General features: G+C 43.4%; 2 protein-coding genes and 1 pseudogene across 2 annotated transcripts; all 3 read right to left on the reverse strand.

Annotated features, from left to right (window-relative positions):
* Positions 1–469: 469 nt before the first annotated feature.
* LOC133910130 (putative glucan endo-1,3-beta-glucosidase GVI) lies at positions 470–1801 on the reverse strand (annotated as a pseudogene).
* A 5197-nt stretch (positions 1802–6998) lies between these two features.
* On the reverse strand, positions 6999–10601 carry LOC133908935 (probable glycerol-3-phosphate dehydrogenase [NAD(+)] 2, cytosolic). The gene is made up of 5 exons (XM_062351167.1): positions 9509–10601; positions 8612–8833; positions 7877–8124; positions 7636–7775; positions 6999–7363 (listed from the first exon to the last, which is right to left on the reverse strand). Exons 1-5 carry the CDS (start codon positions 10152–10154, stop codon positions 7222–7224), a joined length of 1398 nt encoding a protein of 465 aa, XP_062207151.1. The 5' UTR covers positions 10155–10601; the 3' UTR covers positions 6999–7221.
* A 12179-nt stretch (positions 10602–22780) lies between these two features.
* Positions 22781–25235, reverse strand: LOC133908937 (protein GAMETE CELL DEFECTIVE 1, mitochondrial-like). Its single transcript, XM_062351169.1, has 3 exons — positions 24509–25235; positions 23478–23667; positions 22781–23231 (listed from the first exon to the last, which is right to left on the reverse strand). Exons 1-3 carry the CDS (start codon positions 25162–25164, stop codon positions 23004–23006), a joined length of 1074 nt encoding a protein of 357 aa, XP_062207153.1. The 5' UTR covers positions 25165–25235; the 3' UTR covers positions 22781–23003.
* Between the last annotated feature and the right edge of the window lie 2080 nt (positions 25236–27315).

Genomic DNA, 27315 nt, shown 5'->3' on the forward strand with positions numbered 1-27315 from the left:
CACATCGGTAACACCAATATTTTATTGGTATGCTAAAGTTTGGCGCGGAATCAAACGCAAGCCAAATATCATGGGCATACCAAAATTTTGATAGGGCTAATTGGGGCTCAAACCAAAAAAGCCCGTGCAGAGTTTCCAGCCTGTGGCCCAATCCAGGTGCCCAACTTGTGACCTATTTAATCTAGCAGCCCAGTTACGAGAGCCCACGCTATCGGCTGTACGTCTGTACCAAACAGTCAACAGAGCAGCTGATCTTTTTCGGCCTTTCAGGTAGGATTGGAAGTTTGAAACTCGTTAAAGTAAGCAACGAATAAACCAAATAAACACACTTCTGTAATGACGATTGTATGGCGTTATTGAAATACAAAAGCGAAATACGGCATCACAAAGTAGATACGAATCCAGGGCACATAGAGTTCAAAATGTATATGCAGTGTAGTGACGTGGTACATGCTTCAAGTGCACTCATGCATGCACTGGCCATCGCCAATTCAACTATCTAATGGACTACTGGTGGTTGCTACTACCATATCTCCAAATAACTAATGCACGATGCGTCCATGGTCCTCGCAGCGTCCTCAATCGCGTCGTCTAAGAAGACGATGCCGCCGAGAAGTCGACGTGGTAGACCTCGGTCATGTCCGGCTCGAACAGCCCGACGTGCTGTTCGACGCCCTGCGGCTTCTGGTTCTCGTTGAACATGGCGAAGATGTACGTCTCCACGGCGTTCCCGGGCCGCACGCCCGACGTGCCGCACCAGGTTGTTGTTGTACGCCGCCGCGTTCTCCACGCTGGCACCGGCCCCACGCCGCCCGACGGCCACCCGGTCTCCGACACCACCACCACCTCCAGGCCCTGCGCACCAGCTCTCTCCAACGCCGCGTACACTGCGTCCACGATAGCGTCGAACATGCCACCCCGCCGTCGGTCACGGCCGCCGCACCCGAGGAGGCAGACAGGAGCGCGTAGCGGAGAGGCGCCGACGACGGATCGGCGGAGTAGGCGAAGTACGGGTACACGTTCACGAGCAGCGGCGTGGACCTGGACTCAAGGAACGACACGATGGGGCCGACAGCAGGCAGCGCCGCCTCGGAGAACCGCCCTGCGAGGGCGGGTACGAGGACCCGAGCACGGACGTCGCTACGGCCGTCGTGACCGGCACGCTGAGCCCCGCGGCACGGAGCGCGGACTCGAGGTTCCGCATCGCCGGGAGCACGCGCGCGGCGTAGTCCCCGGGGATGACCTCGTTGCCGGCGGTGATGTAGCGGAAGCGGACGGCTCCCGCGAACGGCTTCACGTAGGAGTGGACCCAGGACGCGGCGAACGAGGCGTCGGAGGCGAGGCGGGCGAGGTCCTGGTTGAGCGTGCCGAGAACGACGCCGAGGCCCGAGCCGCGGAGCGCGCCGAGGACGGTGGTGTCCGGGTGGTAGAGCCGGACGTCGGTGATGTTCTTGGCCTTGTACAGCGCGATGACCTTGTCCGGGGACGGGAGGTTGTTGGCGATCATGCCATAGTTCACGACAATGCCTTGGACTCCTACACAAGAACACACGAACAGTAAGCACAGAACAAAGGATCATCCTCGAGAGTCTCTTAGTAAGCATGCATGCACCATGCAGTAATCGGAGTGTTGCTGTGTTGGATCGTTGTCCCGGTCAAAACTCTTACCTTTTTTAAAAAACCTGGTACCAACTTGATGAGAGATTTCTCCCAAAATTGTCATTACAAGATGGCATATGGAATTATGGATGTGAATTCTTTAGATCTTGCCTTTCTTCAGAAAGAAGCAGTAACTCTGAACTAGAAGGTGCGTTTTTTTTTTTTTTTTTTTTTTTTTTGATACCAACTGAAGGTGAACACACTGAGATAGCAATACTTTCGATCGGTCCTTAGTAACTATCTCCAATTAAGGCGTACATTGTACTTTGACCTAACAATAGGCCGCCTCTTTATGAGGGACTACAGTTTGCTCATGTTTCACTATCATAATTGATGTCACATAATTGAATCAGAACAGGAATATCTGCAGATTGACATGGACTGAAGCTGACAACAAGAAACTGTACAGAAACCAATCATGCCCAGCTTATCCATGGAGAACAACTTGGTCAAGAAGATTAGACAAGACAGCCTGACCATGCATTGACGTGAAGAACGAACAGAGAAAGCAACCACCTCCACAGCAAGGGGTAAATAACCTGAATAACTAGATTTCCCGACTTTGATGCAAAACAGGAATAGATAGGTAATAAAAACAGAGCCAGAAGAAACCGTAGGGCTACAAATTTCAGGCTAAGCTTTTCCAAAGAAGAATAACTAGCTCTCGTGAAACAAATGGCAAGAGAGAGCAAACAGTAATCTTTATTGCACCGGCAGAACTCCTGCCCCTTTCGTTCAAAAAAAAGAGAGCAAAAGAAAGGAAAGCAAACTGTACGAATATCTGATATTCGCGATAATTTTCAACTTGGAAAAGATTTAGGCTATGTAACCAATTGCCCTGTTGTCCTGTTTCTCCGGAGGAGCAATGGACTAACATCGAGAAGACGGCGTGCGGAGAAAACATCGTAGTATTCTTGCACCAATCGATGTCGCAACAAGATCAATAGACAGATTAAGCAGTGGACTACCTCACACGTCAACAGAAAATGAATCGCTAGTTAGCAGCAATCTATCGACCAGTAAACATTGGCTCATCTGAGAACGACGACCAGAGCAACAAGCTGCAGGCAGTAATCCACAGAACAGTCATCTCGACTACGTTCGTCAGGCTTGCAGCAGCAGCAGCAGGCAAAGATGCGCAGCCCTCCTCCAGATTCTCGAATAAAGGCTCGCAGCAGCACAAGCGATTCTGCGATATCTCTCTTCTTCCTTCTGAACCCTCTGCCCCTTCCTCCGCCTGGCGGGGTGCTCTAAATATAAGGGCAGATCCTACAACCACCGATCGGGATCGGCCACGACCCTTGCCACACCATAAAAATCTTAATCTAGATTAAGCGAGCATAATCACCATAGTTTTATATTTTATATAAATTCCATAACGTATATATTTGTACTTATAAGCGAAAATGGTCTAAAACTAATTAGAAATACCCTTAGGCTTCGGAAAAGAAGAAGAGAAGGAGAAAGGGGGGAAAGGAAATATAGAGACAAAATTTTCAGCATAAGACCGCTCCCTCACGGTCTGACCGCTAGGACGCAGAAGGTTTTGAGAACAAGACCGCCACTCATGGTCTGACCGCCAGGGCGGATAAGGTTTTCAGCACAAGATCGCTCCTCGTGATCTGACTGAGACCCCTTGTGGTTTGACCACCAGGGTACAGTGAGTTTTGGTTTAAAGCCCATCGATCGATGTTCACTCCTCTCTCTCTCTTCCATTTCACTCTCACTCGCTCACTTTGCCAAAAGAGAGAGCAGGAGAGATCATCCCGACATCCCAAACGGCCAGAGATTGACAGAGAGGACTCCCTCGAACTTCCCGATGACTTCCCCGAGTTCCTTCCCCTCTTTCCATCACCGGAGGCATTTCCCCCTGAGTTTTCTCCATCTCAAGCCTAACAACCACCTCGAGGACCAATCCGTAAATCGGAGCTTCCCCGAGGTGAACCGATCCAATAAAAAGCTCCCCTACGCTAAGGTGAGCATCCCCTACCATTTTTTCACTGTTTTTGAGCTCTAATCGGTCTTCATCTTGATTTGGCCGAGTTCAACCCTAGCTTTAGATCTCGTTCATGAGGTTTCTCGAGTTTGGTTCGGTGCATGTTGTCCAAAGTACCCTAAAAATATTCCATTAGTGTCGTAGAGCGTTTTGGTATCTTTTGCGTTCGAAGGCATCATCGACGACCTCGCCAAAGTGGCGTTGGCAGGGCCTCGTGGTTTGACCACCAATAGGGCCGAGGTTGGCCTGACCGCCAGCGAGATTAAGTCGCTTAAGCTGACTCCATAGTCAGGAGTTAGATTGCCAGTCTCGGTTTGACTGCTAGACCTACTCAGTACCATTTTTCCCTCTGCTCGATTCTGACGGTCTAACCGCCAGACCTCCGGTCTAACCGCGCAGTCGTCCAGTACCCAATGAACTTATGATGGCTTAGATGAGGTTCAAACTTTTCGTCTCTTGTGTCGTTGGCTTTCGTTTACGAATGTTGTCGAGACATGACACCTTCCATGTCAATTCACGATCATGCATCATAAATATATTTTTTTCCTCATTTGTTGGTTTATTCGGTGCATTCTTGATTGTTTAGAGAGTGACACACTGACACCAAACCGGAATTCATGAGCGAAGCGTCGGAGCAACCAAACAAGCATCTAAGCATATTCTACATTATACTTTGGATCATGTGATGTCTAAATTGATAAACTATAAAATTATACTTTAGATCATGTGATGTCTAAATTGATAAACTATTGTTTTATGTATATTATGCATGTTAGCAATTCAGTATCAGGTTATGTGGGTAGAACCTTTGTTGATGCATTGTTCCTACCTTGACATTGATGATCTCAATCTTTGTAACTTGGGAGTAATCATGTTAATGTTTAATTTAAAAGTATTTGATATACTTAGTAATGCATAAATCATCGGTAGAAGTTGAGCGATAGTTTGACCATCGTTCGCGAGCTTAAGGTTTGTTAATATTCACAAAGTTCATGATGATGTTGGTTTGTATAAGTTGTGAGGATGAGACGAGATGTGAACGGTGCTAGGGGTAGGTCGGGAGAGGAACTCGAATGCTATAGACCGTTTGCATCGATTAAGCATCGTTTGTTATTGCAGTTGGTTTTAGCATTTTTTCGTACTTAACACATATCCATATATGAGACGGATGAGATAATTACCTTTATAGCTGTGACCCTTTGGCGTGTGAGTCTATGATGTTATGGGTATAATAGGCTTGTGAAGGTATCTAATTTGCGCAGGAAGTAGTTTTAGATGACCTCTATATCTATAGATGCATGTTCAAACAGTTGAGGCTTATTGTAAAGGTTGTCATGAGTACCCTCTTGTGTGGACTTTAGGGGGTCCCACAAGCCGAATTGTCCTCATGTCATGTGGGTAAAGATGTACCTTTCTGCAGGGTGTAAGATCAATTCGAATTACCGTGCTCTCGGTCATGAGCACGCTTTTGTCTATGACTGATTTCATAGAGTTCTGATGTGGAAAGTGGTTATGATGGTTGAGGTTGGTTATGAGATGATTCCTGGTACATATATGTTTACGATGTTGATCTCTGGATAGGAAGGTACAATTATTTAAGTTATAGGTGCTCACATTCTTATGTCAAAACTGTTTTGCATATGAATTCATTTAACCTTATGTCCAATTCCTTGCTAATTCACCCCTAAATGTATTATCCTTAGAGTCAGATTATTATATATACCCATTATGAATTAAATCTTGCGAGTAACTTCATACTCACATTTCTTTAATGTGCAGGTGAGAAAGAGTTAGTGTTCGGTTACTTCACGTCTACCGATGTTGGCGACAGGCGAGAGTAGTGCTATCTACTCGTGAGATGTCATTTTAGGTGGTGCTTATGGATACATGACACTGCTCGTCTTTTGTCTTTCTCGTATTTATTTTCCACTGCGTAGTAACTCTAACCAATTAGGAGTTAAACTGTCTTTTATCCTTTTAGTGGTCGTGTTCCGTAAATTATGGTGAAATTGTAATAACTTAAAGATTTGTAATATAATTTTATTACTCGCTCTTTATTGCACCTTGATATGATGAATCATATTGTAAAGACTTATGCTCCGATTTTAGGTATAAAATATTTATCGGAACTATCGGGATTGAATTCTGATTAATCATTATGATCGTAATTACGTAAATAATCATTCTAATAATTAATTAAAATTTAAATTAGAAGCTTCCTCGCAATCCTGTACACCTGCGCTAGTGGGGAACGGACCGCGCGGCCTAAACGTCTACGTGGTTAGGCCATCTGTAGCAGATACTCTAAAATTTTATCCTCTATAACACTATTATAGCATCCCAGCACTATTACAATATTCTCTATTTTTTCTATCTCCAGCAGCTACCATATTTTCTATTTTTTATTACTCTTCTTTTTCTCTTAAACCCACGTGTATACTCTATAAACAGTGATACGGTAACCGTTGAGCTCCTGCAAAGTTGCTGCGCCTATAAAAAAGCTACGTCCGTATCCTTGTAGCGGTGAAAAAAAGGCTCCACTCAAATCCAGTGCTACAGTGCAGCACAGGGAAGCCGATCGTTTTTGAGGGCTCTGCTGGAGCTGGCCTTACGCGATGCGGTTGTGCCTGACAGAACTGCATGTCCGCCGGCAGGTAAGTGCCGTGGTACCACGTGGACTTTCCGTTCGTAATCTGCCTCCAAATTCAGCAGGTTTCGTGCTTGAACTGAACCTTACTCCTCCATGATGGCCAATGATTAGGGATGAAATTTGCTGAAAAGAATTTTACCATTTAGTGCCTTATTTGGGTTATAGTATCTCAGGGATTTACATGTACCTCTGTAATAGCGAATTTAGATTTGAATCTGTTGCTATATATCGTTAGCTAGAGAGATCTAGGAACAGGCCTTTCGTGGATAAGAAGGGTGCAGATATCATGATTTCACCCCATCATGCTTTGGTACCCTCTTGAAACAATGCAGATATCTAGAAGTTATGTACTTGCAGCTATTGATAGACAATTCTGTTGATTGCTTGGGCATACAGACTTTGCTCTATTTCATTGCTGCATTCAGTCTTCGTGTATGCCGTTCTTATACTTCCATATTGTCATATATTCATTTGTTGATAGCATATTCAGACCCATAGTTGCGGGAAGAACAGTAATTTCACATTACAGCAAGCTTTGGCATTGTCAAATTAAAATCCAGCAACCTGTCCTATTTAGTTCGAGTATGTACCAACCGTGTTCAAAGGTTGGAGGACAAATCTTTCATAACAGCTATGGTTTTGCAACAACTGGTGCAAGCATTAAATTTGATTGCATCTTTTTTACCCCTTACGAAACACAAATAAAGATTGTGATTAAATCACCAAACAGGCTATATACACAAGGGACCACGTGAAACACATCAAGCTACTTAACAAGCTCAATAAATCTCTTCTCAGGTTTAGTAATGTTACAACAACAACAACAACACAACATGCATAAGAGCACATAGCCACATAGATCTTACGTCGAAATTCTAACCAATAAGGGAACTAAAAAAAGAAAAAATGAGTCTGTCTAGGCTGTTGCATCTCCTTTTGGTTGACCAAGAAGAGATGGTCGGTAAAGTGAGTGGCCTTGTGCCATCTCAATTCTTTCACGTGGATCATACATTGTCTCGTCTCTTATAGCCTGAAGAATCGACTCAGCAGGAAGTTCCCTGTGCATATATGTCAACAAATCAACTCAGTTGAATATGGCAAAAGAAGAAAACTTACTAGTACAAAGTAAAATAGCATGGCACCACGGGCAGCAATTGAAGGAAACCTCACCAATCAAGATATCAGTATGTATGGGTTGGTAATATAGGTTACTGACAGAGGTAATTCAATAAAGAAAGTACTTGGTGTAGATCGCGTGGCCTTGGAACTAGGACCATTTAACAGAACATGGGCTTTTGTTAAATTATCAAAAAACAAGAAGCATTCTAACCTCTTGATCAAAATTCTATATAGCGCTTTTAGGATTGGGCACATCTCTACTGGCGCAACAGATCTGTTGCCTTCTGGATGCATCACACTTAAGCTATCCTGACTAAGAAGCTCGTAAAACGCATCAACTGCAGAGACACCCTGAAATGAAATGACAACACAATAAGTCATTACATGAACTATCTGGGCATATTTCCACAGTTCTTGGGAGTTTAGATGACAATAAAGATAAAAGGGCAAACCTGAATGGTCCCTTTTCCTTTTATGCTGTCACCCATTTCCAATGTCAATTCCCCTTTAGCTAACTTATGCCCATACCATGCATTACGACCTTTCAATAATGTGACATAAGTGTCAGCTAACAGCGGTCCTGCAAGTTTTTCAGGTTCTTCTTCCAGAAGGTGTGTGATGTAGATCATCTCAGATGTGCAAAGTGCAAAGTAAACGGATTTGCTGGTTGCACTCTCATTGGTTAGCGCTGCAACCATACCTGCAAGATAACAAAATGTTCATCAAATTAATTGAACAATAGGCAATTAAGAAACACATAGAGTTGTGACTGAGCGCCTAGCTATGTGCACAGAAGAAAGTTCACTGCAGCATGCATTTCTCATCACTTCTTGCAATCTTGCCCATTGAATCTTTCTTATGGGTAATAACAGCAGTTAAGATGCTATGGCTTGCTTATTATATTGTCCTTTAAGACATTATATTTTGTAGGAAGCAGGGCATGAGAAAATGCTATAAGGAGGCAGTGACGGATCCAGAGCCAAATTTTAGGGGGAGGGGGGGGGGGGGTCAAGCCCCCCAGCCCTCCCATTGAATCCGCCCTTGTAAGGAGGCAACATACTGACTATCGAGACCATCAATTCAAGTTGGGAGGAAATTCTAAAGTTTCAAGATAAAGGATCAAGTATTGTGCTGAAGGTCGAAACAAGAACATAAGAACAACAGTGAGACAAGCGAATAGAAATTACCAGCACCGATTGCATATACATTTTTTAAGCCTCCCATGACCTCATGAGTGATGAGGTCACTATTATCCCACACAATAAAATGAGGCTGCCTCAGTAACTTCGCAAGAGGTTTCCTCCATTTGTCGGCTCCACAAATACGTGCATTTGCATATTCTTTGTTGTAAATTTCAGAAGCGATATTAGGGCCACCAAGATATAGAATGTTCTCCAATGGAACCCCAGCTGCATCAAACCAATAGTCCATAAATTACAAACAAAAATCGAACAGACAAAAGCAAAGACCTTCGATGTCAACAGCAGGCATGAAACAAACACCGCAAGGAATAAAGTTTGAAGATATAAACTTGAATTGGCCTAAATAAAAGCTGTAAAAATACATTGAATTGTTTTGTGTGCAGAAACAGGAAACTAGAAAATGCTATTCAGGCAACGCCTGGTAAACTACTGTGTGATGCTTAAAGGATTGCCAAGCAATAGAAGACATGGGTGATAAATAAACTCATTAAATGATCATATGAAGTACAGTCATACAATGAATACAGCTATGTAGATAATTCTAGTAAAAAAAAGGCATTCTGCAGATTTTAGCATGAGCCATATTTGGAGTTATATCTTATTCCGGGAACCTGTTAAATAAGATATTCATTCACATGTGAATTTCTTCAATAACATGACTGAAATAACCAAAATTTCCTGCTTGGGTTCAGAAAAAATTCTAACGAAGTATGAAGCGAAGATCAACAATTGCAACTGCATATTGCAGGTGATGAACTGAAGAAGCTGAAGGCTATCAAGTTCAATATAACCGAGGCGAACGACCAATAACAATAGAACAAAGCTTAAATGCAGCAAGGAAATAGCATAATTCTATGACTGAGTAAACGAAAGGGACCTCACTTGCATTGCTAATCATCTGTGTCGGAGTTATGATCCGTGGCACTGGATCCAGGGAGGCCTCTATCCCCTTGGCCAGTGAGATGATGATCGGGGCAGTAATCCTCTCCTTCCAGTACCTCCCAATCTCCCCGAACACCTCCCTGGTCTCGGTGGAGGGCAGCCCGTTGATGACAATGTCGGCGTCCCAGACGGCCTCCTGAAGGTTGGTGACGACCTTGAGCGGGCACAGCGGCGTGTCGATCATGTTGAGGCAGAACCCGTCCCTGAGTATCTCATCGGCGTAGAGCGTGCGGTCGCCGAGGCGGCCCTCGACGTACTTGAGGTATGCGCAGCGCCGGATCAGGCGTCGCAGGACGTCCTCGCGCGCGTTGATGATCTCGAAGAGGTGCTCGGCGGTGGCGCGGTCGACGGCGCGGCCCGGGCGGCGCCAGATGCGGACCTGCGCCTTGTCGCGGAGGTGGCCGTACGCATCCTGCAGCAGCGCGCAGAAGACACTGCCCCAGGCGCCCGCCCCGATGCCGACGATCCGGAGCGGATCGCCGTCCGCCTTCCCCAGCTGCCGCCGTAGCTCGTCCAGCTTCTCCTCCACGGCCCCGTTCGCGTGCCCGTTCGGGTGGCCCGCGCGCGGCCCCTCTGCTCCGCCCATTGCCTTTACCTCCTCTTCCACTCTGGCCGCAAGCAAGGCAAGCGCAGGTGCGCAAGCTACATACCCCGACTTGACTCGTTCCAGAGAAGAGACGGGGATGGCTGGATTACGCGACGCAAGCTATAACTAACAGAGAGAGAGAAAGAAACGGACGGCCTTTTTCAGAGTCCAGCTCGAATCGGGCGTCCGACGCGAATCCGGGAGTGTTTGGCCGCCGAATTGCAGCAAGGTGACAAACCGTCGGCCGGAAGGACCGAGGAGGGGCGCGTGGCTGGCGAAGCTGGCTGCCGGCCCTGCCGCCTCTGGAACGGCAGTGACCGTCTCGGGGGCGATTAGCGCCTGCGCATGAGGCGAAGCAGTGACCGGCCGAAAGCGAGGTGGTGATGTGATTTGCGTTTATGGCGTGGTACGGGGCGGAGGTGGCAGGTAGGTGGGCGTGGGTGGGGGTGGGGGTGGGGGTGGTGGGGGGAGGGGGACGGCCGGGGCGGGTGGAGTGTAGCGGAGACCGGAACCGGATCCTCCAGTAATGTCATCCTGGACACTCTTCTGGGTCTTACGTGCCGGCGATGTCATCGATGACACTACGTTACAGTATTCCTCCGCGTGGAGACCGGTTCAAGGATTTGGAGGGATCACGGATTCACGGATGGTGACGGTGGCGAATTAGGGGTTCTTCCAGGCGTCGCTGGTGCGGTTGCGTGGCACCGGCGCCAGATCGGCGCTGGCCGATGGCGCGGTCACCGGCGCGTCCGGCGTGTGGCCATCACGTCACAGGATGCCATTCCTTGCAAATCCAAAATCGATCCAGTCCTCGCAGAAAAAAAAGGTCCGCCGGCGCGCTATTGCATTGCTCGTCTTCTCCTTTCAAGATCTTTGCTCTTCTTCTCCTTTCAAGATCAACACTAGAGCTTACTCTTAATCTGCGCACAAAGCAGTGCATAAATAATCGATCCGACAAAGGAGAAACTTGCACGGAATCGTGCAGCCATTTCGCGCTCAACTGCAGCCTGAAGGGTACCTATTGGAATTTGGAAGCAATATGGTCAGGGCCACGCACAGCTAGCCTGGTAATTAGTCGGCCGATCCGTGGACTAGAGAGACCATCGGGTCATAGGCTGATCTCTAGGGTTAGTATGGGCTGTGGATAGTGGTAGAAATTGATTACAGTTAGTGATTAATTAGTAATAGGATGTCTTTATCAAATGAATATGTTTTTAGTTAAGAGGTTTCATATATTTTCATTATGTTCATTGGAGAGAGACATATATTTCTAATAGTACTTTTTCATCATGTATATATATGTAAATATTTTATTAAATCAATACAAGAGTTTCATTCTCTACTTTCTATCTTTACTTTTATTTTCTACTGCAATATGTTATGAGTCACTTTGCTCCCCAAATCGCTAATCGGCCTCACCACCGAAGAGCACAATAAGGAAGCATGGAGAGACGAAAAGTGCCCAACATCACGACTGCGCTAATCGACCTCGACACAGATCGGCAAACTGCACAAAAGCGGTACCTAGAACATCAACAGAGAGGCACGAAAGCCTATGCACAGAAGGACAAATACTGAAGAATTCAACGATTATAGAATAATGCGATTGCAACATCTTCATCATTGACATCATCTTCTGCATCGCGTACCTCGATGTCATTGTGGGTCTGAGGCCTCCTGCTGATGCCGCTCCGCCCTTGGACCCCCGCCTCCCTCAATGCGAACACAGCACAAGATCAGACCAGTTGACCTCAACATCCAACCAAGGTGAGCATCACCGATCAATGGCATCCCTCCTTTCACGCATCGATGACGTCCATCCCCGGAGGAATGACTTTTCGTGGCCACCACAAGTGCCGCTGCGCGCTCCTCCGACGGCTACCACGTGGACATCCACGCGCACTTCTGCTGCCACCATGCGCTTCTGCGCGCGATCTCAACAATCAACACGCACCTTAGCATCCCTCAGCGGCAAGAGGCAGCACATGCACCTCACAACGGCGGTGCTAATCCACTTGGCGGCGCCTAGCGATGGCCTCCTCCATGGCGGCATGGCGCCTAGCGGAGGCCTCCTCCATGGCGACGTGGCGTCTGGCCACCCCCTCTGGCGGCCCTCATAGTGTTCAGTGGTGGCGGCACCCACCGCGACATGGCCTCTGTCTTGGCTGTGAGGACCCGTCCAAACAGTATTCAAATTAATCATCAGGCGGATCATTATTCATAATCCAACCTCAACGATTAACCCGAATACCATTCCGGCAGTCCCGGCACGTGTTTTGTGCCCAAGGATCGGAACACATGCCTCCAACATAGTGCATCACAACATAGTTTAATAAAGAGCAAGTAATAACACATTTATATTACAAATATTAAGCATGCAACTGATTTCAACAATTTACAACAAAAGCGAGCTAGGAGGAGACAAAACCCCTCAACTCCTAACTAAGAAAAGAGACTACGTAGCGGAAGAAAATAAACTATACAACAAAAGGATATGGAGCCACATGCCCTTAGGCTCCATACCAAGAGCACCGAGTTCGGAGTAGAGTGTGCTACTCCTGCCCGCCACCCTGATCGGCAGGCACAAAGTAGCCAAACATTGCCTCTTCCTCACCAGCAGCACCTGAAACGCAGGCATGAGTACAAAGGGTACTCGCAAGACTTAAACCATATAGAGCACAAAAACATAGCTCGACTCCAAGGATTATGCATTGAGCCATTAGCAAGGATAAAGCCACATGGTTATGTTAAACACAAGCGGTAAGCAATCTAGACATCTATGTGTGAGCAACTAACTTAACCAACAACATGATTCTACCATGCATATACCAACTGAACATAAAGGTAACTGTAACCAACATAAACATAAAACTAGAACCAACATGAGTATATATGTAACCAAGAACCAACTCGTCCATCTCCCACATAACGAACCACAACCACAATCGAAACTCTACGACCGGGTGCAAATGAAACAATAGCATGCTCATGACCGAGAGCGCGGCAGTTCGAACTGTTTATACACCCTGCAGGGAATACTCCTGGACCCACACAACTCGGGGACCATACGGCTTGTGCCACCCGCTAAAGTGCACATAAGGGGGTACCCGTGTCAACCTTTCCCAACCAGCCCCAACCGTGTGGGGCATGCATCGCTCGGTGCGGCGATACTAGAACTACTCCCGGAGCAAACTAGTACCGCTTACAAGCCCGCCCGCTCACACCGTCGATGTTCACGCCCACAAAGCCACAGCTGCGAAGGTATTCGGCTCGCCTTACCATTAGATCGGCATGTGGTGAGTAAGGTAAGTGCTAAATCCAACTACTCCGACGATCGGCCTTAAATGATGCAAGCGGTCTACGGTGTCCGGTTTTCCTCTACCGGTCTACCCAGGGGAACTCCACATCCGAGCAGGACAAAACACCATCCTAGCACCGCCCACATCTCGTCTCATACTCACCACTCATACAACCATCATCAACCAATCTCCAACATTGTGAGCATAACAAAAGTAAATAACGCCTACGCTCGCGAACGATGAAACCATTTACCGCTCGACTTCTACCGAAAGACCTATGCATTGCTAAGCATTTCGATTAATTTGTAATCTAGACAACAACATATTCAAGGCGACAAGGGTATGGATAAACAACATATCAAGGTAGAGGATATGCAATTCAGCATAGGATCTACCCATTTATAGCCGACAATGACTCACTAAACATGCAAACATACACAAGTATAATTTATCAATTTTAGACTTCATTCAATTCGATTAAACGGGTGCAATATGCAAACATAATAGGTTGCTTGCCTTGATGCACTGGTTCACAAAGGTGTGGCATCTCAGGATCAACCTCGGTCTCCGGGATCGATGGATCGGCGTGTTCCAAGAAACATAACGTGTGCAATGATAAGCATAAATGAAATGCAACAATATAAGCCACAAGGTGCAAATAATGAAATGCCATGAAAATATACTTTAAAATGTAGGAAAATATTTTTCCTAACTAGAACAATTCATAAGAAGACTAGCAAAATTGGTTTCATCCATTTTGGATCTGTAAAGAATTAATGGTGAATTAATGAAGCTTAAGCCTAATTAATTAGCCTCAAAATTTTAATTCGACATTTAATTGCTGGGGATATTTTTAATAGATAGAGTAGTTTATTATAAAACCAACAAAATTGGTTTCATGATTTGTGGAGTTCGTATGAATTAATTATGAATTTTACAAGTTTCAGTAAAAACTGATGAACAGTGCACCCGGATACTCCGGTGAAGGCCGGATACTCCGGGGTACCGAAGACTCCGGGAGACTCTCCGGCAGCACCCTCTCTGTTATTTTCGGCTGGAGCTCACCGGAGACTCCGGGGAAGGCCGGATACTCCGGGGAAACTCCAGAACTGGGCTGTTTTGAGGGAAAAAATGCCCGGAACGAATTGCAATCTTCTCCAAACCAAAAGGGAACATGTTTGAGCTAGTTCAAGGGTTCTAGAACTCATTTAACAACTTAGAAACTCCATTCCTAACTCAAATTCATCCAATTCCTCAATTTAGGGTTAAACTCACAAAAACTCATGAATTTCACTCTTTTGCAAAATCGACCAATCGAATCACGAATTCCTGCTATGGAGAGCCTAAGAGACTTACCCACAACACTTGTGAAGGTTAGTGGCCACCGGGTGATGAAGGAAACGGTGGGAAATCGAAGAATTTCGGCGTTCTTCACTTTTCAACCCTAACACCAAAAGACATCCAAATCGGCTCAAATCCTTCGAGAATGAGCAAACAAATTGGAGGAATGGAATGCTTGTGAGCTTGTGATTGCAATGGTACCACATGCATACCTCGATTCGGCTCCTAGAGCGCGGATTTGAGGGAGAAAGGGAGAGGGGCTTGAGAGAGTGAGAGAGGGAGGTGGCTCCCTTGGCTTGCACGGGAGAGGCACGGGAGTGAGGTGGGGCTGCTGTGGAGTTGGTAGCCGAGTGAGGGAGAGAGAGTGAGGTGTGGGGCCGGCCAGCTGGTGGGTCCCACATGCTAAGGAAAAAGTCCGCTTTGACTGCAAAATTCATTCTTTTCGCTCCCGAATTCGATTCTCTCATCCGATTGACATGAAACGAATTGCGCTAGAGTCATAAAACAAAATTACACAAAGTTAAACATAATGCTTAAGAAACATAATTATGCTTAATTATGTGATTATGGAATTTGGGACGTGACATTGGCGGTCTCGGCTGCATGGCTCGATGGCTCTAGGTCGGCTCCATGGTGATCCACGGCGGCTGGCACCTCTTCGACAGGCGACAGTTGACTCCAACAGGCGGTGTGAACCGCCCTAGCGATGGCGGCAGCTCACAATGAGAGGGAGGGCCAAGCGGTTAAGGTTGGAACCGTAACCCGTTGCCTCTCTCGCCTTATATAGGGTGCGGGGTGGTGGAGCCCGAATAAGCCATGGGCCAAAAAGCCAATTGAGCTCAGGCCTAGGATGCCTTACCCCCTCACGCCAGAGCCTTCAACCAGCATAAGGCCATTTTGCAGAAAACCCCTCAGGTTTCTAGCATATTACAAGATGGTCCAACTACAAATACTATGTATTAAGTATTTATCATATTTAGGCCCTTGGTATTTTCAGTAATTACATATTGTGTTATTTACTGATGTAAACTGTATTTCATACCATATTTTCTGGAAAATCTATAATGTTCAATTTGTTTGCTATTAAGCATTCCCTATAACATGCAGTTGAATTAACGACCGTGTTAATTTTGCAATTGAGATTTTTCTTGTAGAATTACATATTAATTAACCTTAATTAAGCCGAAGGAGCTCCTACGCCCAAATGTGCTTAATTCAAGCAGAATTAAAATGCAAAATTAAATTAAGTAATTACCTCAATTTAATATTTGTGAAACACAAGGTGATAGAATCAAGCATCTACTGCACCTTTTCAGATTATGCCCAATCACTGTGAGGTCTACATAATTTCATTTTGATATTATGACTACCTTAAAAGTGTCCCTCCAAATATTCAATTTCGCAAAACACATGGTAGTGGAACTATAGCATCTACTACATTTTGGCAGATTATCTACCGCTATTGTGCGGTCTACACCACTTTTAGTGACTACCATTAACGTGTTAAATCACTACATTAGAGGTCTACGCTATTTTGATGATTATATTCTATATGATTACCTGATATTCTAAATGAGCATAACATAATGTAATAAGAACATAGACATCTACGTACAAATATCATATTATGCCTCATACTACTACGAGATCTTCACCATATTTGGTAATTATCTTCAGTGTGTTAGATACATAATTTGAGGTCCACACTATATAATTCAAGTCTCAACTTGACTTTACAAGTTTTACATCATTATTACAACATTACCATGATGATTTTTTTTTACCTACAGTAAATTAATCAAATCTATGGTCAAATTCATATAGATACAATGACCGGCAAAGAGTTCGATAAACTCACGCTTGATGGTCACAATTATCCAACATGAGCATGGACGTTAATATCAATCTTACGTCCCTTGAGATAGTAGCGGCACTCCAAACCTCCCCAAGCGAGAGATCTACCGCTACCAGATAAAATAAAATATAGAGCTTTATACATAATAAGGCAGTATATCCATCCGAATATCAAATATGAGTATCTGATGGAAGAAAATTTGAGCACTCTATGACTAGCTCTCAAAACCAGATATGAATACCAGTAGGCAGTCAATCTGCCTGATGCAAGTCAATAATTGACATATCTCCGACTCCAGGACTTTAAGTCCGTTAGATATTACATTCATGATGTTTATAAAATCTGCTAAAAATTACGTTTTTTTTTTGCGAAAAAAGAACCTACAGATGCAGAAAAGATAGAGAAAAATTTATCTACTATGCTTCCCACAAATAGGATCTTACAGCACAATACCGTGCCAGAATACCAAGTTTATTTTGACTTAATCCATTTATTACTTCAGGCCAAAAAGCATGATGAACTCCTTATAAGAAATCATCATTAGCGTCTAATTGGTGCTACTCTTTTACCTGAAGTGCATACTAATAATCAGAATAACAACAAGTTCGATGGCTTTTTTAGATGCCACCCAAAGAACTTTAATGGTAAATGTAAACGCAACAAAAATCAGAAGTTCTATGCATCAGATCAGGAAAAAAGGTATTTCTAGACCCAAACTTGACAAATCTATTGTTTATCCTCAAGTGTGGATGCTACAAACACTGCACTATGAAATACTATAACCTGAGACATTTAGTTGATACGTACAATCCATTGGGTGTAACCGACCTGCTGAAGGTTAAAGATTTGAAGCACACTTTAATCTTCAAACTGACTCCATCAAGAAGGCTAGTTATTCACAATAAATTCTACAAGAACCAAGTAATAACTAGACTCTTCTACAACTAGAAGATCCTAAGAGCACAAAAAATATGTTTGTCAAATTTGCTTTGCACCATGTTTTGAGATCTTAACTAGTCTCCTAATTTCTTAGATGCCATGTTATCTACGTACCATTAAATGTTATAATACAATATTATATGAACACTATGATACTACAATAAAGTATGTATGCCTTCAATATATATGATAAATAAGTTTATCTTAAATTCTTTAATTCTATATATAGATTTCTATGGAAGTCAATCCGATGGAGGAAATATGCCTTGTGGATAGCTATACCACAAATTCTATACTTAGAGAAACTAAAATATTTCTAACTCTTACTAAGAGATAAGGAAATATTCTTATAATTGCTAGATACGATGTAATGATTGTTGGCTCTAGTCATGCCATAATTACTCTGCATATGGGTACACAAGTCATAAATGTTGATGCTCTATTGTATCCCGATTCAACCCGCACCTCACTAAGTTATAGAGATATCTGTTAGAATGGTTTACATATTGAAACTCATGATGACAACAAAGAGGAATTTCTCCTGTTAACCAAAATAACGAATGTGACAATCTTCCCAAAATACCATCTGGACTATACTATACATACATCAAATCTCGTACCACATATTACGTACAAAATAAATTTTCTATCTTGATCACATCAAGATTTGACATGATTGCCTTGGTCACTCTACCTTAGAAATTATGAGAAAAATTATTAATAATTCTATTGGTCACAATATTCCTAAAACCTTCAGATTTATGTGCACCATATGTGTTACAGGAAATTTAATTTTAAGGTTCTTTTATCTTAAAATTCAAAATGTGCCACCCAATTTCTTGAACACCTTCAAAAATATATATGTGACTCTATTCAGAAATATTATAAACTATCTAGGTACTCTACAATGTTGATTGATACATCTACAAAATAGTCTCACATACGTTCTTGTACATAAGTCACCATAATTATGCCAAACTCATTGCTTACATAATTAAATTTAGAGCAAATTATTCTGGATGCAGGATCAAATCTATTCACATGGATAATGTCGTTCCTTAAAGTGCATTCAATTATTGTTTGACTTTGGCTACATTAAGTACCCTATGTGCATATTCATAATGGTCTAGCTGAATATCTCATCAAGAGAATCAATTCGTTTGCATGACCAACCATATAATTACAATTTGCTAATATCTTGTTGGTGACATATGTCTTTACACACCGCATCATTAAACCAAATTCATTCAACTGCAATCATATGACTCCCTCCGTTGCAGTTAATACGTGGAAATTTGGCCCCAACCAAGTATTTTTCATCTGCGAATCAGTTACGTTCTGCACGTACCAATGTCACCACCGTACAACATACATCAAAGGGCATTGGCGATCCATATGAGGTATAATTATCCGTCAATCATATAATACCTCGAGTCCCTCACATGGGACATATTTATTGCCCGTAAGCTCATAACATTTTAAGGACAATTCCCGGTATTATGGGGAGATTAATACCACAAAGAATACCATAAATCATATGAGAACATCATACACTTTCACATTCAGTCCTCATATCTATGTATCTGATATCTGAATCCTTATTCAGAATATCTTGTATTTGTAACATATTGCAAATAACTTACCAAGATGTATTTACTGAAAAAAAAGGTGTCATAAAATCCTATATTTCTACTAGGAATGTACCAGAAAGAGTGGAGACACCAAATAAAATTACTCAACTCCCAAATCAATATAAGAGGGAGAGAAATACGGTCATAAAGGATAACTATTCTTGCAAACTACCGTGGAAACAGAGGAATCCCTTCTCCAAGACAGTAACTACAAATCAACATCCTTGCTAGACACCTTGTGGATATTTACTATTCAAACACGTATGGATATTTAGCATCCAAATGCGTAGCACAAATATGTACACAAATTCAGGCGCTGGGTCATAAGAACACCCTAACTCTATTGTTTTGGAAAATACACGAAGTTAAATGGGATAATATTTCCATAAACTATATTGATTCTATAGAACCAATCAATACCAAAGACTATAAATTATCGACAAATAATTTCTCCTCAGAAATTGTAGAAGATCTTTAATTGGATCCAGGCCAAAGTCCATGGCCATAGCAGTGTGCCTCAAGCACTCGAACTGGACAAAATAGAAGGAAGCAATTGAGGTAGAATTGCACTCGCTCACAAAAAGAGATGTATTCTCACAAAAAGAGATGTATTCACAAAAGTAATACCTACACCTCCAATATCTTCCCTACTGGAGCAAAATAGATTTTTTATTCTATAAGGTGGTGAAATAGCGAGACTTGTAGTATAACGATTCACGCAAAAATTCGACATCAATTACGATGCTACATACTACATGGTATATGTGGAAATTATGTTCTCATATTCAATATCATTGGAAGATCAAATGAATATTGGGGGATTTTCACCCAAGAAACATTGGGAGATTTTCATTCCCTAGGAGGTCGAACCGTCGATGTGCTTCTATGGCGACTCTTGTAGGCTTCGTGAGTCCTAGGACATCTCCTACACCTATGACAGACGCTTCTTCATGTGTGTCAACTACCAGTATAACTCATCTCGACATGGAACATACGAGTACCCACCGATATGAGTACCCACCGATATAGCGACATAGATTACTCTTGTAGCACTTTCCATACGATTCCATGCATTGTCTTACTAATCACTCATCTTGTTCCATCCCTCATGCCTCCTCCACCTATCTGTGACTTCATGGGATGGCTGGACATGGAGCAAACTGAGGACTAGAATCGGTGGGTCGACATGAGCATGCGATGGAGGAGGCAAGCTTACGAACGCTAAGGGTACGAGAAACAGTAGAAGGAACTATGACTCAAGCATTAGGAGGAGGAGCGCATGAGGAAGGTAGCGAAGGAGTGCACTGCGGCTGAGGTACGCGAAGAAGAAAGGGAAAGGAAGCGGGAGAGGGCCCGTCGCGCTAAGGCGGAGGGCCCCAATACCCTGTGAAAGGGCAAATATCCTATGTGCACTCACTGGAGAGCATCTATTATAACCCTGCCTATTTTCATTCTCTAAGGCATTTTAAGTTAGTAGTAGCATGCTATTAGGTTAGTCTTTACACGTATCAGACAACGTTTATTGTCGTCATCTTTTTATAGTTAGGGTCCATTCAAGCAGCGATGATAAACCCCATGTCCCATATAATATTTATCAGCATATGTAACATATGTGTCGGGTTATAAAATAATTGTGTTTCACAACTACTATTGTTCGACAAATTAGATTTTGTATCCTTCTGGCGTTACTTAAAAAAAATTAACTCTCATACTTTTACATCAACTAAATAAAGAAATATCAACAAAATGACAACGAACCAAAATTAAGGATAGAATGAACCACTCTGTGATGTTGTTTGGATAACTATTTGCACAACTAGCATTTTTCGCCGAATGAATATGCAGTGTTTTTCAAATTACCGTATACAAAAGTTATATTAAAAAAAATTATACATATGCCTATTCTGTTGTATATTAATAAAGATGTCATCCATTCACCGAGCAAGACGAAGGTCTCGTCCATTCAGCGAGTGGGCGGGCGAGACCAAGTTCTCAGCTACTGAACATGCGAGATATTCTTCTCTCTGTTTATTCAATGCACTGAGCACCGAGACCCACAAGTTCTCGTCCGTTCAACGGGCGACGGTAACCTACACATATAATTTTCTCAAACAGGCATATATTCTTGAATATCCATATGTAGGTTACTGTTGCCTATTGAACAAGTGAGAACTTGTGAGCTATGTATACACACACACATAAAATTCGTTGATATGCCAAGCAGTTGAGCAGACGAGGTGCACTACAACCACGTCGTCTCACAAGAGAAGTTGAATGTCTCATTTCACTGAACCGCATATGTTCCAATAGGATCCCTTTCCAATTTGATACGTGTTTGTTTGATCTTTTAAAAGTAATATGATAAGTTGATTGGTGAAATTTTGATGTTGATGATCCAAAGGCTCTGACCAAAACAGATCAAGAACTCTCGCAACCACTACACCACTACTTCGTGGTTATCAACCGTGCTAAGACGCAGTTGACTTCGCTAAGAAGGTTTTTCCTGTAAGCTAATCGAGAACACAAGCAAGAACAGTTAGATACAATCTGAATATTACTAATTACCAATGAAGTACTTAAGTTGGGGTTCAACAAACTGATAAACGACAAAACTGTCTAAAACAGAATAATCTAAGCTAAACTCAAACCTAACTACGATGGCTACTGAGTATGTATAGGAGGGACGTGAGGAAGTCGACCTAGGGTTGTGCAGCAATAGAAAAAGAGACGTGCACAACCTAGACTCCGATGCCGACATAATTATAAGACCCAACTAGGTTCAAAACAGTGGTACAACACTATATGTCTTTGACTCTAACCAAACTATAAGAAATATTTGGTAGAACTCTTATTCATAGAAAATGGCTCGTCATAAGCTTTCCAGAATGTCCAAAATTGACTAAAACGGATTTCGTATGAGAGAATTATGCCTGTTTTACTGATGTGCTGCCTTGCGACTCGACGACGACCACGACTAAAACTCAATATCGAGTACGAGTAGACTTAGCCTTCAAAGGGTGACGACCGGATAAGATTGTGGTGCTTCTTCCACGTTCCTAAGCAATAAAATATCATAAAAATTTAGTAAAAATTCATCAAAAGAAGCATAAACAGCGAGAAACGAGTTCACCTGATGATTTTAATTATCGTACACATGCTCTTGTAATTCGACCTTATATGATTTAAAGATTATTAATCGTATTAATCGCATGACTCATCACAATTATGCTCACTTAATCAAAGGTTGGTTTCCAGTTGAAAATATGCACTTAAAAGATGAAACAACACAACGTACTATTTTAACTGCGGTTGAGGCCTTGAGGACATATGGAACATATTAAGAGTTTCAAGTCTCCTCGTATCACAAATACTTTCTCGGCAATCAAACTACCAGGAACCTTGTGTTCTACTTGCATTGCACAGAACCATGCAAAATGCATCAAAATGCAAACGGTGGGATATGAAATGTTGACTACAAACTACGTGTGTTGCATGGCAATTCGAGATCATGAAGTATGTGCCTAGGAAATGAGTTGCCTGGCAAACGTTAGGAGATGGAGGCACTGCAAAGTTCAAAGATAATTATTCAGCTGCCTAAATGTGGGAAATGAATCTCGTTAGAAACAACAATAATACATGAAGCCGCCTCCTGTGCTGCAAAAAAAAAAAAAAAAAGGTTGACCGATGCTGGTGGTTCCAATCTATTTCACATTTTCAGCTTCCCTGGAGCATGTCAAAAGACAGTTCAGAAAACTTGCATCAGGACAAGATGAGGTTCTTCCTGTCACTTGTATGGTGCAATGATCCTCCTCCGCCGTTTTGGAGTTTCCCTCTTCACATACATCTTCTCCATATCATTTAGTGGACGGCTAGATCCATCAGGTAAGCTGATGAACTTCCAGCCCCCTCCTGCACCGCGCTTTCCCTGTGGCCCCATCTTCTCGACCATGTAGCTCCATCCATCATCTGGTCGGCGCCTGCTGTACTTGTGGTACTTAACCTCCCCTGCCACCTGCGGTCCAATATATTATCTGTCTCAGTTTACCATATAAAATTTAGGCAGAAACTTATGGGCAATTAACAACATCAGTGATATAGCTTCAGCTGTAAAGTTTTGCGGCCTTTACATAGACAAATAAAAAGTTTATCGAGTATAAATTTAGCACACATCTGCACTTAAGTCCTAGGACAGATCAAACTGCTCAATGGAAACATAAGGCATGTCCAATAGATGATGGAGGCCAACTAAAGTCCTTACCTTCTTCTTGTTGAACTCCAAGCGTAGAACAAATTCTTCATACAACATCTGGTCTTCCTTCATTGAAATTTCATAGAGAACCTCATCAGGATCTCGTGTTGTGCCATCCCAGCCCTCAGGCATAACCTTGAAGTCAGGTTTATATGGAAGGGATGCTACATGAAATTCCCTATCATGAGAATTGAAAAACCTGCAAGAGAAAACAAAAGAAGATTCAGATGTTACACATCATTGATCACTCAGCAAAAATAATACCATAAGGAAAAATACAGGAAACATCGATTGCATGCAGTTATCTCGACACAAGATTAAAATTTGAAACGATTCTGGGTTACAAAATACAGATTTTATATTCCAGAAACAGAATGATAGATTGACCCTGACTTCTCATGAAAGAAATACAGAAAAAATTATTGTAAACAGGAGACCTTGATGTCTATAAAGCACTAATGACCAAATATACATGTATATCACATGAAAAATGAAATGCTGCCTAAACCAATACCTAAATTAATAGTCCCTCAAGACAATTAGACATGTAATGTTTAGCACTTGAGCTAATCAGTAACAATGTACAGAGAGATTTAAGAAGACAAGATGAACTCATCAAAAAGATTTATGCCAAATATCTAACAGAATGCATCCTCATACCATCAACACAAAATTGTTGGAGCATTTCATTCATTTTGACTAAATATCTAATCATACATTCACAACATGGAGCTCCAAAGTACAATGCCCAATTAGAAACAGGCATGTGTTTCTGTTTCCTAAATCATATAGTTCTAACCTATTCCTAACGAGAGTGGTTCAGAGCACTAGGCAATTCCATTTGCCTCACGCAACAACTCAGTATCCTAACTCTCCTTGCATTCCTAACAGATAGATATCATTACCCAATACCCACATGAGTTGATCACTGTATGTTTCTAGCTCATTTAACACTTTCAGTTGTTCCTGAAGTTAAACAGGTCAAACCCATATCTAAATATATCAACAGAAAACCGAACCAAATGAACTCTTCCACGTACTCTGGGCAGCTGTCGAGCAGGATCTCGATGGAGTCGTCGAGCGGCTCGCCCCTCTTCCGCTCCTCCTCCTCCTCCATCTCCTTGAGCCACAGGATGGCGTGCACGCGCTGCAGCATGACGCGGAAGTCCTTGGCAAGCCGCTCCACGGTGTAGGTCGTGGGGTCCTCCTTGTGCAGCCGGTACATCTCCTGCTTCTCCGAGTCCTTGAGGTACGAGCCCCGGGCGCCCGGCTCACGCACCTGCTTCAGGAGCGCGCAGGTCTCCCGCATCCGGTCACCCCAGGAGTCCACGAACGCCTTCGAGTCGCGGTTGTCGCGCTCCAAGGCCCGGATCATGTCGTCCTCCTCGTCCATGGCGCGCACGGTCGCCAGCTCACGGGAGACGGGGGCAGAAGGGGAGGGGACCGGGCGGCCGACGTAGGGGGAGGACCCGTCGAAGTGGTCCTTGGTGAGGCCAGTGGACCAGGAGGAGCCCCAGTCGTCCCCGCCTCCGCCGCCTCCGGGGAAGGAGGAGGCTCCCCATTCGTCCCCGCCTCCGCTGCCTCCCGGGAAGGAGGAGGAGGAGAGCAGGCGGAGGAGGGAGGAGATCCGAGAGGCGGCGGCGGCCGGCGGCGCAGGAAGGCAGCCGTGGAGGAGGGTTTTGCGGAGGGCGAGCATTTTGGCGTTCCGCTGCTTTGAGTGGGCTGTTGCGCTTCCACGATTCCAATGGAGGGCGCTGCCTGGGTACCGCGGAGAGGCAGGCCTGGGCTGAGCACGAAGCCCTTCTAATTTGGCCCACATTTCTCTCTCTATCGGAAAGGAAAAAGTCTTCGGAGTTTTTTATTTTTACATTTTCTAATATTAATATTTAAATAAATAGATCACTGACGGTAAGAATTGCAGGAATAGGTGTCTACCGCTTTATGAAAAAACTGTAACTCTTTCAAAAAACAGTAAGCCTGCCATGATAACACAGGTGTCTCTTACCACCCTCTAAGAGCGGTAAGCATGCTACGGTGGTTGAACTGCATGATCATGACATTTATCCAGTCTGCATCCAAGTTGATGACTCCAACGGCAGCTCCGACGCAAGGTAAGCCTAACAGGTAGGCTACGTCCTACAACGTCAGAGCTATCTCGTCGCATGTGAGGTGGAAAGTGTGGGTCTCATGTCTCCACTGGTCGACCAGTGCAGTGATCAGCGAGCAATAGAAATAGAATCACCTCATTGCTACCTCAGGGTTCTCTACCGCTCAGGGCTCCACCAAACGACACCGCAATAGGAGTCCAGAAATTGTCAATCTGTATAATTTGGAATATTAGGTGAATGTAGAACATGCAACAAATAAATAATCAGGAATATACGCAGCTAACTCGCGACACACCGGTGCTTACAATGATCGTCGATGGTAAGTAGCTCCCTAGGACCACGTGGTGCAAAAACTCCTAACTCGATCTGGTGAACGACAGATAAGAAGCTGTGATGCTTCTTATCCACTACAGAGTCAAGAAGCTCGGGGGTCGGTGGGTGTACCATATTTACATTGAAAACAAATATAAACAGTTTATACCATACATATAAATATAGTTACATGAACAATGCATAACATACATGTACACACAGTTATATGAACAGATTATATGTACACACAGTTATATGAACAGATTACATGTACACACAGTTAAAAATACAAATGTAAGGTCCATAATCAAATACAATGTATGTAGATTAGGTGAAAACCTCACAAATATTACATCTACATACGACAAACACATTCACACTTGATCGCCTTCATGACCCCATCTACACACTAGGTGTATTTTTTGGACAGTTCTTGTATGTGTGAACAGTTTCATCGCACTTGCGGCATCACTTCATTCCGAATTCGTCAAGTTTGTCAACTTCCCGGTTTGTACTTCATCTTCTCAAAGTCTAGCACGTAGATTCGTGAGGGACTTGAATCACTTGCAAACGTATCAACAATGTCATGGCCATAAAGCTCATGGTTACATGTGTTCAGTATCTAATTCTTCATAAAGTAGCGGGAAACATATTGTCCGGGTAGCATATTGGACTCCCCACATGTAGCTATGACGTGTGCATACAGCCTGTGTAGCAATTGTGGCTTCTGGCACAAACATATGCATCTTCCATTTTTAAGCACGCACTCTTGCACATGACGCTCACGTCTGCCACCCCTATGACCATTATCCTGGCACAAGACAATGAACTTGTGCTCCGTAGTTCCCTCCTGATTTTGTGCGGTGCATATGTGCATTTTTTGCGGCATTCTCTATGTACTCACATAGCATCGATCTATAGAGCATATGGTTATCTGCCATTGCCTTCGAGGCAGCTATGTAGCGATCAATGAAATATCTTCAAGTTCTATGCAGAATGCCTTTAATAATTCCAACAAAAGGGAGGGACCTCATACCCTCTATAATCCAGTTGTAGACCTTCACAAAATTATTTGTCATTATCCCATACCTTACCCCTCCAATATCATACGTCAAGGCCTATTTCTCTCTTGGCTCATTTTGTATGCACTGCGAGAAGTTTCTATCAGATGACCTTGACCTCTTTACTATCTGGAGAGTATCTGTTGGGATGGTTCCAAGAGCAACCGGCTCCTGTCTGGTGTCTGCTACCTCAGCTAATTGTTTCGTGGTTAGTTCATCTAGCCTTGCTCGTAGTGCATTGAAATTTCTCTGGTGGTTTCGGCTGCACAATATTTCAAAAAGATTCATCAAGTGCTTATTTTTTAATTGTTTATAAAAGTTTGCATCCATATGTCTCTTGCACCACCTGCTCTTCAAGTCAGGTCA

This window comes from Phragmites australis, chromosome 2 (genome assembly GCF_958298935.1).
Source record: "Phragmites australis chromosome 2, lpPhrAust1.1, whole genome shotgun sequence".
In the NCBI taxonomy this organism is placed as follows: Eukaryota; Viridiplantae; Streptophyta; class Magnoliopsida; order Poales; family Poaceae; genus Phragmites; species Phragmites australis.

Excerpts from the sequence above, each read along its gene's own strand:
- LOC133908935 (XM_062351167.1), bottom strand. The coding sequence starts at position 10,154 with ATGGGCGGAGCAGAGGGGCCGCGCGCGGGCCACCCGAACGGGCACGCG. Across the intron at positions 8,125-8,611 it reads TGTATATGCAATCGGTGCTG|GTATGGTTGCAGCGCTAACC; the intron begins GTAATTTCTATT and ends GTTATCTTGCAG. Across the intron at positions 7,364-7,635 it reads TATAGAATTTTGATCAAGAG|GGAACTTCCTGCTGAGTCGA; the intron begins GTTAGAATGCTT and ends ATATATGCACAG.
- LOC133908937 (XM_062351169.1), bottom strand. The coding sequence starts at position 25,164 with ATGCTCGCCCTCCGCAAAACCCTCCTCCACGGCTGCCTTCCTGCGCCG. Across the intron at positions 23,668-24,508 it reads CTGCTCGACAGCTGCCCAGA|GTTTTTCAATTCTCATGATA; the intron begins GTACGTGGAAGA and ends TTTCTCTTGCAG. Across the intron at positions 23,232-23,477 it reads TGGAGTTCAACAAGAAGAAG|GTGGCAGGGGAGGTTAAGTA; the intron begins GTAAGGACTTTA and ends ATTGGACCGCAG.